Consider the following 14,127-nt stretch of genomic DNA (forward strand, 5'->3'; position numbering starts at 1 on the left):
AAGTAAAGAAATTCATTAAAATGAATTAGCATTTTCTTTTAATAGACAATAGTTAGACAATGAACAGTATATAACAAACTTTATAAAGACAAACATCTTATTTTCTTTTATTGATCGAAAGCTGTTGATCATGCTTGTTCATAGTTGATATGTTATTTATACATTTTTGTTATCTCTCTTTTGTTGATATTCACTTAAGTTGAATGAAGAACTATTCAACCCCATCAGAAAAATGTCGTTTCAATCAAATGAAAAACTTAAAAGTCAATTAAGGAATAATTTTATAGATAAAAAAACGGCTGCTTTGGTTGACAGACAATCTGGAAGTCTGTTGTACTTTATGGTATATTTTTAATGCAATAGTATTATATATTGATTTACGGAATATAGTTTTTGGCGAATTTTAGTATTTTTCGGTATATTTATTTGGTATCCTTTGTACTTTATGGTATAAACTTGAATGTATGTCGATTTACGAAATACAGCTTTTGGTATGTTTTTTTTTTGTAATTTTTCGGTATATGAAATTTGTATATTTTGTACTCTACAGTATATTTTGAAGTTATATTGAAAGTATATCGAAATAATAAATATATCTTATGGTTACTTCAGAATTTTTTCGGTATATTCATTTCGTAGATTTTAACGATAATACCACATGGTTTTGCTTTTATTGAAAATACGAAGCGGGTATCTCAGTTTTCTTACTTTTTTTTATAAGTTTCCAATATTAAATTGGTAATAATTAAAGTAGTTCACTTTTTCGGTTTATATATATATATGTAGTAGTATATACCTTTTTGACATATTTTGGTATTTTTTCGGTATATTACATGTATATAAAACTACAATAGTAGATATTGCCCATTTTTCGTATTTCACTTCAGCATATTTTAAATGTAGAAGTATATATCGATATGTGAAATAATTCTGTATTAAATGAATATAACTTTACGATAGGTATATTTAGGTATATTTTGAATGTAGTAGTATATCTCAATATTCGAAATATTTTAGTATTTTTTTTGACATATTAAATTGATATAACTTTACGATAGTTGTCACTGCTCATTCTTCGCTTTCACTTTCTCTGTCTCTCTCCCTCGCTCTCTCTCTCTCTCTCTCTGCCAAATCTTTGAAATAGTCTTTGAATTTCAGGACATCGATCAAAAGTGTGATTACTCGATACTTGGGCTAGTCGGATGCTATTATTTGTTGCTGCAATTAGGGAACACTCTAAGCTTGTAAGGTCCAGCTTATGGCTATTGGGTGAAATGCAATGCGTGCGCCCACAAAAATGCCGTTGAATCAATTTTGCATCAAAATTTTCAATATGCAACGTTGCGAGTAGTGGGGAGAAGTCTGGGTATGTGTGTGTGTGTGTATGTGTGTGGCAGCTGCTGGTTGCAGATTGTGCGTTGCTGGTTGCAGGGTGGTTGTGGCTGTGGCCAGTGTTACCACACGCACAGACAGACGGACAGACAGACGGACGGACAGACAGACGGACGGACGGACAAGCTTATGCACCTGGCCGATGTCCAGGCCGATATTCTGACCAACGGCTTTTAAACCAGAACCACACGAAACCCGAAAATGTAATTGAAAAATTATTTTGTTACACGTGTCCGGGGCTGCACTTGCAATGCTCTGCCAGTGGTGGGTTCCTCGAGGGGGTTGGGGGGATGTGGAATGGATATCCTGGCATATCGGTTCCTGGTGGGTCCTGCGTCGATAATTTCGTGGCCTGGTCAAATTTTAATTAATTTGCCGAATTGCAAACTCGAATCAACTTCACAAGATTTAATAACCGAGTCGCTACGCGGTATTTTGTGGTTTACCAGCTCTCCCCCTTCCCCTCTCTCTCTCACTCACACTCTCTCACACTCTCTCACACTCTCTCTCACTCTCTGACTAGCTGCTGATTAGCATATAAATTACATTGGCATCTTCTATACGCAATATGTTGCTTATTGATTTAACATTAATTGTTTATTGTTAATAACCGAACAGCCGCGCCAACTTTCTCAAAGGATGTCACCTCGAGGTGTCCTTTTTTGTCACGAGGTGGATGAGATGGGAGGGGGCAGTCAGTCCTTTGCACCAAACTCAATTAACTTGTTAATTTATTTGTCATTTGCTTTGCACGCTTAGTTCGTCTCCTTGCTGCGAAAACAACAGCAGCATTCAACAACAGCAAAGGACACGCTTCAAGCCATCCTCTTTGGAGCTAGAGATGGGCGCGTGTCGTGACACGAACTTCGTTCCCAAAGTGCACTTCTAATAAGGTTGCTTACGTCTTTTTAAAGTTGCTCTTGGATTAGTTTCATCTATTCATTCAATAGCTTAGGTCTAGTTGAGCTTGTAATTAAGTTGTTGCCTCCTTACTTTTAAGCTAGAGATGGCCTCGTGTCGTGACACGAACTTTGCTCTCTTTGAGCAAAATTCTATTAGTTTGCTTGCTTCTTTTAAAGTCGCTCTTCGATCAGTTTCATTCATTTTGTTCATTCATTTAATGGCTGAGCTCTAGTTGAGTTTCTAATTAAGTTGCTGCTTCCTTACTCTCATGCAACTGTTTTAATGCAAGGAGTTATATTTCTAAATATATCTGTATTAATAGATGAATGCATTAACATATTGACAGAGGCTTTCATACAGGCCTGATATTATTCATTGGTTTGCTGGGGATTAGGTTAGGATGACAGTTTTTTTAAGTTCGACAACTTAAAACCAATGTTGGAAGATATTGCTTGTTTTCGCACCCTCAAAGTATGCTACAAAAAATATAATTTTTGTTTAGCCAAAAAACAAATCCATTACAATTCAAACATATTTGCTCTTTTGTCACATCTCTGTCAAATCGTAAGAGATCCTGCCAGGACTCACATTTTCGTATTCAGGATGACGAATTCTTTGAATTTATGAAGTGCACCTTAAGTGTTTGTCAAGAGAAAAATGGTTAACAATTTCAAAACTCCACTGTAACTGTATTTACACAAAAATCGAACTAAATTACACAAAATTTTAATCAAAAAAAATTTAATTTCATTCAATTAACTTTTTATTTGTTTCTATTTTAGACACTAACTTAAAAAAAGTGGCCGTATTTATGGTAAGTTAAATTTTTATTTATATTATTAGCTAGTATAGATAATTGACACTTTCATTTCTTATTACTCTTTTGTTAAATCAATTTATTCATCGCTATTCTTTCTTTGCCATTTCATCTCTTTTATTTTCACTTCTTATTTCGAAATACTGATCAATCTTCCTCTTAAAACTGCCGCTTTTGTCACTTAGTTTTGAGTTCTTCTGATTGTTTTCTTTAGTTTTCTTCTAGATATCTTCCGACCTTGTTGCATTTATTCTAAATTTTTCGTTTATTCACTTCTCTTATTAGTTTTTCCCTTTCTGTTTTCTTTAGCTTGCTGTTCATTATTTATTTTTGCATTTTGCATTTATTTTACTTTTAACTCAGCTTTTATATCGTCATATTTTCAATTTTTATGTTTTTCGTCTTCCCTTTAAAGCTTCCACTTTTGTCGCTTACTTTTGAATTCTTCGGATTGTTTTCTTTAGTCTTCATTTAGTAAGTGTTTAACGTGCACTTTTGTTTCTTCTTCTTCGTCTTCTTCTTCATTTATGCCATTCACCCTTTACGTAATGCAATGCCTTGCCTCTCTCTGCGATTCTCACATTAATATCGCTAAAGTAGCCACAAGCAATCAGATGCTAGATGTTGTTGCCTTCTGCTCTTTGAGGGCGTTGCGAGTGTTTTACTCTACTGGAAGGAGGAGGAGGAGGATGAGGAGGAGGTGGAAGTGGAAGAGGAAGAGGAGGCAAATGTTAGCTGGTAAAATCCTTTAACCGTTGCTCACTTTCAACTTTGAAGTTGGCAAAGTTTTCGCTTTGTATAATTAAAACTATGCAGCCAGCATAGCGAACATCAAACGGGGAGGATGGCCAGAAGGGGGGCGCAGGGGAAAGGGGGAAAGCTTGCAACGAAGACGAAACCAAATTGTTTACATGTGTCTTTGTTACAGTTATCATTGCTGCTGGTCGCGTGGAGTGGGTGCGTTTTGTTGTTGATGGAGTGAAAGGAGGAGAGGAGAGGTTAGAGGAGGTAGGAGGGAGGAGGGGGGGAGGAGTTTGCATTAGCTGCAGGCAGCTCATTCGCTCTTTCGTTCATTCGTTCTCTTCTCATCTGTCTCGCTGTCCGTCTGTCTTTCTGTTTGTCGTGTCTTTCGGCTTCGTCGCGTTTGTTTGCCTCTGTGTTCTGTGCCCTCTCACTCACTCTCACTATCTCACTCTCTCTCTCCCTCTCTCATCTTCTCTACACATGCATATGCAAGACGCTAACGCTGACGCTGAAGTTGACGCTGACACGCCCACACGCCGCTACGCCCACTTTATTTAGCATTTTCTTGTTGTTATTGTTTTTTTTCATCTCGTCTTTTTTTTTCTTCGTTTTCCTGCGGTTTTAATTAAAATTAACTTTGTTTATTTTGCGCTTTTCCCATTTGGCATTGCCACGCCCCCCTCCGCCCGTTGCCATGTGCTTGCAACAAGGCTTGCCTTTCGCCTTAAAAGTGATGTTTACTTTACTTGTGTTGTTGTTGCTGCTGCTGTTGTCGTTGCTTGTAATTGCCGCCATTTGCGTTGTCGTCACAGCCATCAGCAGCAGCAGCAGCAGCAACATCGGCAGCGGCAGCAATTGTTGTTGTTAGTTTTACCTGTTGGCTGCCTGTCGACAACAACAGTCAACAGTGACGTGCGGCGGCAAGTGTGGCAACTGCCGCCGACTTCCGACTGCCGACAGTCGACAGTCGACAGTCGAAAGCCGCTTGCTGCCAGCAGCCAAAAGAGTTTTACAATCATCGTCATCACCATCGTCATCGTCGTCGTCATCGTCGCTGTGTAACTTTTGCAACTTTAGTTTGGCCAAGTTTTTGTTATGGCTGCCGGCAATGACTTCGCTGCCTGCCATCTGCCATCTGCCTTCTGCTTTTCTCGGCGTGTCAACGCGACTAGGACACACACTTAAGAAGTGCGCGATAGTTGCATAAATATCTAGAATATATAAAAATTGTGGAAATTAAAGCAAACACTGGCTGAATTTCCTAATTATTCATTTTAATGCTGTATTACTCAGCGTATACTTAATGCATATACAAATATTACGTATACGCAAGTTGAAAGCATTCTACAAACTCTTTGTTCTACATATATTATTTTTATTCAACAATCGCTATAATCGAATATATACAGTTATTGTATTTAAATGCAATGCAATTAACTGGAAATTTGATAAGCAATATGATTACAAATATTAAGTATACGCAACGAATAGGTATTTAAGATTGTGTGCTATGTACTTACTTTACTTTAGTTTCATTTGCGTTTGATTACGACATAAATCGAAAATATACAATTATTGCACTTAAATGCAATGCACTAAAGTTAAAACTTGATTAGCAAGTTATTACAAATATGAAGCATACGTAACGTGTTTTATATGTGATATCACGGTTATTTTGCCTCAATTTTGTTGATTTTGCATTGCAAATAAACAATTATTATACTTAAGTGCAATGCAATTAAGTTAAAATATGATTAGCTCTATGATTGCAAATTTTAAGTTGTGTTCCTATTTTATTATGCATATTTCAGCTTCATTTTGTTGAGTTTAATTTCAAATGTACAAAATTTGCACTTAAGTGCAATGTATTTAAGTTAAAAGATAAATTGGACTCATTTTTGTAACTAAATATATAGTTATTACACTTAACAGCAATACACTTTTGTTAAAAGACGAATTGCAATTATACTAAATACTCAATTATTGCACTTAAGTGCAATGCATTTAAGTTAATAGATTGCCAAACTTAGTTCATGATATTATCTTGAATAGAACTTTGCAATTTTATAATTATTCACATTGTATAATGCATGCTTTTGTATTACTAGGCGTATGCTTAATATATACACATATGTTATGTATACGTGACGTGTGCTCGTTTTTATATTGGTTGTCGGTTTAGAGCTTCTAAATCATGCTCAATATGAACACGAAGCTTAGAAGTTAAACCTGATTTTGTTTCCTACTAGAAAATAAATTTCTTCTTCTCTTCTAATGTATATTTGATGATTAGCAAGCTGTGTGAACAGTGCTTAACTTTGATTAGTTATTTGAGCTGACTGATTATGCTTATAATGTGCTAGCTTTGTGTCTTCGCTTTTTTGAATTTACAGCATCGAAGAGCTAATAAGATACATAATAAACTTGCAGTTGATATTTGATATTTGTAATTCATGTTTCATGGTTTTAGTTTATAAATTTGATTGCTAAACTGTTGCTACACGTTACATGCTTGGCCACAAGTTGTGGTTGCCCACACGTGTTGCTGCTGCCGCAATGTTTGTCTTGCAGAGTAGTCGAAAAGCAGCAGCTCCCCCCTTCACCCGAAATGGAGCAGGCCGTTTGCCATTTTGATTATCGCATTTATTTGCCATTGTTCGCTGCTGCTGCAGCAGCATTTGGTGTTTGTCTTGTGCGTGTTGTTCGTGGCAAATACAAACGAGAGAAACAATAATAAAACTATCATATTATGAGAATTAGGCATGACTGTCGTTGTAGAAATGTGAAGTGCGCTTGAGATTAAGTCCACGCACCATCGTCGCATTGCCGAGTGAAGTGTCCGTGGACGATGTGCTGCTGTCCTCATCATCATCCTCATCATCATCAACTCCGGCATCCTTTCGCATGCCCGCGTACTCAGCGTAGAGCTGAACGAGAAGATCGCGAAACAACGTTGGATTCACATTGATGCTCACACTCATCAGGACAAACCAATCGCCGTAGCCGGCATGTGACAGCACTTGACGCACATGCGCCTTTGGCATTCCGCGCAAATGCGTTCGCAACAGTTGCAGACGCAACTCTGGACAACAGACGAGCACCAGGCGATAGAATATATTGATGGCAGCCAGCATGGCGATGAACAGGAACCAAACGTACAGCACCGCAAACAGTTTCTCGTTCAGTATGTTCAATGGCAGCACGCACAGGATGTCAAGGACATTCGGTGTGCCACTGGGACCGTAGAAGAACATCTCGCACTTCGCCACCTTGGGGAAGACGCGTGACGTCATCAGGTTCCACAGATTCCAGTCGTAGACGGGTATCGCTGCCAGCGCGTGAATGTACTTGTGCCAGAAGCCGTTGAAGATCACGTCCATGAGCCAGAAGTTGAGTCCCTTTAAAGCGGGAGATGAAGAATCGAGAGTTATCGATAGTCGATTAAAGTATTGACTGTAGTGTAATTGGTGTGAGAGGCATTAAACAACCTGGATTTGAGTGAACGTTGAAGATAAAGTTCATGAGCCAGAAGTTGAGTCCCTCTAAACCGGGAGATGAAGAATTGGGAGTTATCGATAGTCGATTGACAGAGTAATTGGTGTGGGAGGCATTAAACAATCAGGATATGTTTGAGTAGTTAATTAAAAAGCATTGAGGGAGGCATAATAAGTATCGATAATCGACAGTAACATGGTATCGATGGATATATATAAATTCAGATTGTGAGATTGTTGCTTGATTGAATTAATCGATGGATTAATTAAAATGAATCGAAGCAAATTAATTCTTATCGATAATCGATAGATTATAAAATTGAAATACAACGCATAAATCGAACTTGATAACTATTAAATTAAAAAAAAGACCGAAGCACTTCAATGAATACCAATCATGTATCGACAAATGAATATAATATTAAGAAGGAATGAATCGATAATCGATAAAATAGTACATATGTATATGTAGAAATTAAAATCGATAGTACAATTCATTGAACCATCTCAATTAAATAGAAATTATGGCTGCGCTCGATAGCTACCGATAAATCAATCGAATACTATCGATACACATTTACTTACGCTTATAATCAGATTAAGCAGTTCGCAGAATGCATACTTAATGGCATAACAACAATGGATGGCCGAGAAACGCGCCCGAAAGTACTTGGTGAGCATGCGCAAACGCATTCGATAGGTTTCCTCGAGGATGAGCGCATCACCGATCTCACAGCACAGCTGCTCCATGCGCTGTCCCTCCCACACCTTCCACAGGAACGAGGGAAAGTAAAAGAGCAGCGACTGAAAGAGCAAGATCATAAAGACCCATTGATAGTAGCGCAGATACAGACGCTTCGTAACGCCCCGCGTCTCAGGTCCGACGCCCTCAGCAATCGATAACATGCGAGCATATTGCTCATTGTTGGCAAGCAAAGCGCGAATGCTGCTTCGGTTGAGTGGCGACGATGATGGCACCTCAATGTGTTCGATGCTTAGCAATGCGTGCTTCTCGCTGTCCTCCTGCTCCTGCGGCAAGATATAAGTGCCCATGGTCCAGCAATAGGATTGCACATATTCCGCGTGCTTCGTGTCGCTGAGGCAGAGAATTGGTTCGCCGAAGTACTGCTTGGCCGATAGAAGGAACGTGCACGTGAGCAGGATGACAATGGTGCACTTGGAGTGGAGCGTGAATATCGGATCGTAGATGCGCACCGTCTTCAGACGCAAATACTTCGAGAGCGGTTTCACAGCGGCGTACATTCTTCGCTTCAGTGTCTACCTTGTGTGATTTGTCGTTTACAATTACAAAATGGAAAACAAAACAAAAAAAACTCGGAACAGGAAATATGAGTAAAAGGCACACAATTCATACGTTGACAGTAATTGAGAAAGAGAGAGACAGACATACAGTTGAAGTGACAGCTTGACACCTTGCCATATTGTTGTCTCACTCTAACGCTTTCTTTGACACTGTCACAACTAACGGAAGCTGAATGCTATGAAGGCAGCGCTGTGATGTGCAAGCTGATTGCTATGACGACGCTGACTGATATGATGAAGCTGATTGCTATGATGAGGATGCTGACCTGCTAAAGCTGCCTGCTATAATGATGACGTCTGCCCACTCCTGCTAAAGCTGGCTGCTATGAAGGAGCTGCCTGACCTTTGCTTTCGACGTTTTCCGTTTCCCGTTTGCCCTTGGCACTTGGCTCTGATCGAGTGGCCTCTTGAGTTTCCGCATTAAATACAAATTGCAATGACTTTTGCTATTTGACACGCATAATAATAACAATGCGCTGGCATAGTGCTCTGCTTTGCTCTGCTCTGCCTGCGCGTATACATACATATATCGTATATGTATGAGGATCACGAGCGATGGGAACGACAACGAATGGCAGCAATAATAATAAAATGATTAATCGATGCTACATGACTGCATATACAAAATGCGAGAGTAATTCCCAGTGCTGTGTTGTCAGCCAGCGTCATTACCAGCCTCCCTCTCCCTCACCCTCACCCTCACCCTCTCTCTCTCGTACATCAGCCTCATCATCATGAACATCAGCATCAGCATCATTATCATGAGCATTCAACATCATCATTATGAGGCAACATTCAACATTATCATTGGAACGCGGCTGCCGTGCAAATGTTTATTGTGGGAATTCCGTTTGCAGCGACGTGTCGTCGGTCCTCCACCATCCCCTTCTTGCTCTCTCCCCCCTCACACACACACACACATAGAGAGAGTCGCTCGCTTGACGTGAAATTAAATTTATGAATTCTTTCGCTGGTGCGTGACCAGAGATTTACTATAATCAGGCATCGGGAATCAACGAACACGCTCAGGAGACTAATTAGTCGAGTACCGTTTGCCGTTGTTACACTCCCAACAACAACCGCATCTCTCCACTCCCCACTCCCCCTCTCCATTCCTCCACTGTGCTCCAGCCTTACCAATTACAAGTACAAATTATAATTATAATTTCTCGTGCCGCATTGATTTCTTTTTGGCTCGCGGGCCTCATTGATTGCAATGAATTATACAGCATGGCCAACTAATTTGGCAGTGGGTCAGCGTTCAGTTCTCATGGGGGGAGGCTTAGCTTTCCACTCTCCATCTCTCCTTCACTCTCCCCACTCTCCACTCCATCTCTGATCGGTCGCAACAGTTCGGTGGCTGTCTGTGTGTGGTTCGCATTGCTGACAGCGTTTTAAATATTTATTTAAATGAAATGCATTATTTAAAGCGATTTCCCATTGACCACAATAACCGAAAACGTTTGTTGACTGTGTCACGCCTGCCGCCTTGACTCTCCCCTCTCTCTCTCTCTCTCTCCCTCTCTCTCTCTCTCTCTCTCCCTCTCTCTCTCTCTCTCTCTCTCACTCAATCGTTTGCCATCGACAGCAATCCCGCATTGCATGTCATATGTATTTTATATCCTGTAGTGAAGCATGAAAGAGTTTTCTCTTATTTACAAATATAAACTCATCATAGTTATTAAATATATTGTAAATCCTTTCAAAACAAAGGCTGCTAACTATTTAAATTCCATTACAAGGTGTCTCACTGTCGGTTACACTCGTTTTACCTGCTTCACTTTTAGGTTTTCTTAATTATAAATGAAAACTCATCAAAGTATTGAAAAATGTTTAAAATCCTTTCAAAACAAAAGCGGAAACATATTTAAATTCCTTTGCAAGGTGTCTTGCTGTCGGTTACACTCGTTTTACCTGTTTCTCGTTTGGGTTTTTTTGTATTTTGTCGTAGCCAGGTTGCGCAATTCGCGCTTAAATAAATAAATTGAACAATTATGCGTGGTTGCGGTTGTTTTGGCTTTGATGGAGTTGATGTGCAACGCTGCCTGTCGAGCTGTCCACTCCCTGCCATAATCCTATTACCTACCGCCCATACAAAAAAGGGCTGATACTCCTCCGCTCATATACCCTGTAATCTGTGCACATGGCTTTAGCAGCTGAGAGCATTTGCTTCACTAGCTGTCGATGGTTGTCAAAGATACTCTGTAATTCTAAGCTTATGATTGATAAATGATAATTCTTTAAATACCCTGTCTATATTTATTATTATTAACTTATTTTATTTTATTTATTCAGTCTTTTTCAATATGTTCTTTCAAATATTAAATGCTTTGAACGGATTTCATTGCTCGAAAAGTTCTTCTTATTCTTCAATTATTTATAGTTTGACTTTAAAATACCCTGTACATATTTATGTTTTATTTTTTAAATATTTTTTATATTCTCTTTCTTCTCTATCTTATAGTTGTACATTTTTAAAATATCCTTTAAATTTATATATTTTATATATTTCTATAAATTTTGATTTTTGTGTACATATTACTTTTATACCTTTTAGAATGCTTTCAAAAAGTTCGATAACAGTCCGTTGAAATCATAATTTAATTCCATTTTTGCCTGACTTCTTTCTACAAATGATACACTGTAAAAGAGTTTTAGAATTAAGATTTTGTTCTTTTGATCTCAAAAATCAAGAACATAAAAACATGATATAAAAAAAAAAACACATCTTTAAAAAAACCAAAGATCTTATTAATAGGACGAAAAAATCTTATAGTTGTAAGACCAAAAATATTATTATACGGTCAAAAAATACTACATTTTATTTTATTGTTGCTTTTGTTTTGCTGTTTATTATTAAATTAGAACATTTTAGTTGAACGTGTAATATGTTATAATGTTGAGCGCTCTGTTTACGAAATTTGAACTCAGTACTTTCTGTCTTAGACCTACTTTGAAGAATTACACAATTTTGTAACCTAAATCTAGTAATTTTGGCCTTATTCTAAGAATTTGGCATTTTCAGGCTAATGTTCGTAATTTTAGGAATTGGTTCTTAAAGTGGTCTTATTTTGAAGGCATGTGTTTAACATTTCAGTAAAAGAATTGTACTCGATATTAACAAAAAAAAAAAGTATGTATTCTTTCGAATTTTTAAAATTCTTCTTATATATTTGATTGATCTGTTTGAAAGTAGGCTATATAAGTTTTGAGTAGAATTTTGCTTTTTATATTTTCTAGTTTCCTTTATCTTTTAGGCAAATAATCGTTAAATTTCCTAGCCCGTTTCTAATGACTTAGGGTATCTGTTAGTCGCGCAAATTTCTTGCTGCTTATTTATTGTTTGCGTAGTTTGCTGACAAACAGCTGCACAAAAAAATAAAAGTGAACTACTATCGAATTGAAATTGCAAGGTTCAGGGAGATCAGGCATCAACCGGGGACTTGTACAAAGGTGAGAGGGAGAGGGAGGAGAGAGGGGCAGAGGGAGAGTGTGGTAGGTGCCACATTGCCGTGCCACAACTGCGGTTGCCGCTCTGTCCCGGGCACTTGTCAATTGCACTTGCGAATGCGAATGCGAATGGCAAAATGAGACCGCAAGACGGCCGCAAGGGCTGACCACGGGTTGTCCAGCATTCAGCATCTCTGTCTCTGTCTCTGTCTCTGTTGTCTCCTAATTCCCTCCTCTACTTGCCTTGGCCCATCACTTGAGACCTCCATCTGTCTGACTGTCGCTGGCATCATAATGCAGATGACTTGTCCTCCTTTTGCCCAGCTGCCCAGCTTGTTGTTCTCTGTCTATTCGTTCGCATTGCGATTGCGATTGTGGATTGTCGATTGTGGATTGTCGATTGTTCTATGCCCCCGTGGCCACACACATACACACACACACACGCACATCATCATTATTAGCATTTCAAATGGGAAATGGGAAAAGGGAAGAATGAGAAGGAGAAGATGAAGCTGGAGGGAAGTCGTCTTATTATGTGCCAACATGGTCGTCAACGTGATGGCGTCGAGGCGAAGGTATCAGCATATGTTACGGCCCATCTATATATATGTGTGTGTGTGTATGTATGTGTGTGTTTGTGTGTACGTGTGTGTGTCTGTGTGCTCTGTCTTCCTGCCGTGCATTGTTCGATTAATGACTTAACGACGTGCGTTGAATAACTTTGATTTAGTGTCATCTCATTTTGCCAGCTACCCAGCGAACGTTTCCAGCTAATTGTATTTATTTACCACACACACACACACACACACACACACACACACACACACACACACACACACACACACACACACACAGACACACACACACACACACACACACACACACACACACACACTCAAACAGAGAGAGTGAAACATGTGGTCGCCTTGAGATTTTAATTAATTTGTGCATTATAATCCATTCGCATATTCAATCTGCACGCTAAATATATATAAAACGCTTTGGGCCCATCATTGTGAATCTGACACACAATTCAATGCACGATTCCCAAAAATTCCAAATGCAAATCCTAGAAAACAAAAACAAAACAAAACACAACAAATACTCAATTAATCAAACATTGATTTGCTTTGAACGCATTTAAAGAGATCTAATCAATTAAATCAAATTTCATTTAAAAACAGTCAACAGCGGCTGTCTAGCCGCAATGTTTATGGGTGTTGCCTGCAATTAACTTTAGTTCGGGTACACTGAGAGAAAAATTTTAACATTCTTACATTTAAATTAATTAATACTAGATTTCATAGTGATAACAAAATGAAAGTTGGAATTCGTGCATTTACATTATTTAACACATGTGAAAACATGAGTAATGAAAAATGTGAAAATTGTATGCGTGTTAGGAAGAAAATTTCTCTCTGTGTACCAAGCATGAAGGGAGAAAAGAGTTAAACGTTTTAAATAATAAATCAGTCAATTAATCAATCATTTAATCATTCAATCATTTAGTTATTCAATCATTCAATCTTTCAATTATTCAATCAATTAATCATACTCAATTAATCAATCCATTAATCAATCAATCAATCATTTAATTATTCATTGTGCTAACCATTAAATATAGTGTTTAGTTTTCATTCAAAAATATTTTTTTTTTTTCATTTTAATGATGTTTCTCTAAATTTTTTAAATGTTATTTAGAATGAAATTTCTTGAGCTCTTCCTTTGCATTTTTGAATTGAGATGACTCTAGCTTCTGTGCACGGAGAGAAATTTCCATTTAAATAAGTATATCAAACCCATTAAATTTGTGCGTATTTTATCACATTAAGTCTAGTATTTAATGCTATACTTAATTATCATATAATTAGAGCGGAGCGACATACATAAATGAGTTTAGTTCTCATTGAGAAATATTGTATTTTTGTGCAATGATGTCATTTTTATATTTACAATTGAATTGAGATTGTTTTTCAACAGTAAAATTTAAGTTATTGTTAATTT

At 37.9% G+C, this 14,127-nt stretch overlaps 1 protein-coding gene across 1 annotated transcript; it reads right to left on the reverse strand.

Annotated features, from left to right (window-relative positions):
• Window positions 1-6,474: 6,474 nt before the first annotated feature.
• Window positions 6,475-8,719, reverse strand: LOC132796926 (innexin inx6). Its single transcript, XM_060808289.1, has 2 exons — window positions 7,936-8,719; window positions 6,475-7,254 (listed from the first exon to the last, which is right to left on the reverse strand). The coding sequence occupies exons 1-2, from the start codon at window positions 8,611-8,613 to the stop codon at window positions 6,613-6,615; spliced, it is 1,320 nt and encodes a 439-aa protein (XP_060664272.1). The 5' UTR covers window positions 8,614-8,719; the 3' UTR covers window positions 6,475-6,612.
• Between the last annotated feature and the right edge of the window lie 5,408 nt (window positions 8,720-14,127).

The sequence above is a fragment of the Drosophila nasuta genome, chromosome X (genome assembly GCF_023558535.2).
Source record: "Drosophila nasuta strain 15112-1781.00 chromosome X, ASM2355853v1, whole genome shotgun sequence".
Lineage (NCBI taxonomy): Eukaryota > Metazoa > Arthropoda > Insecta > Diptera > Drosophilidae > Drosophila > Drosophila nasuta.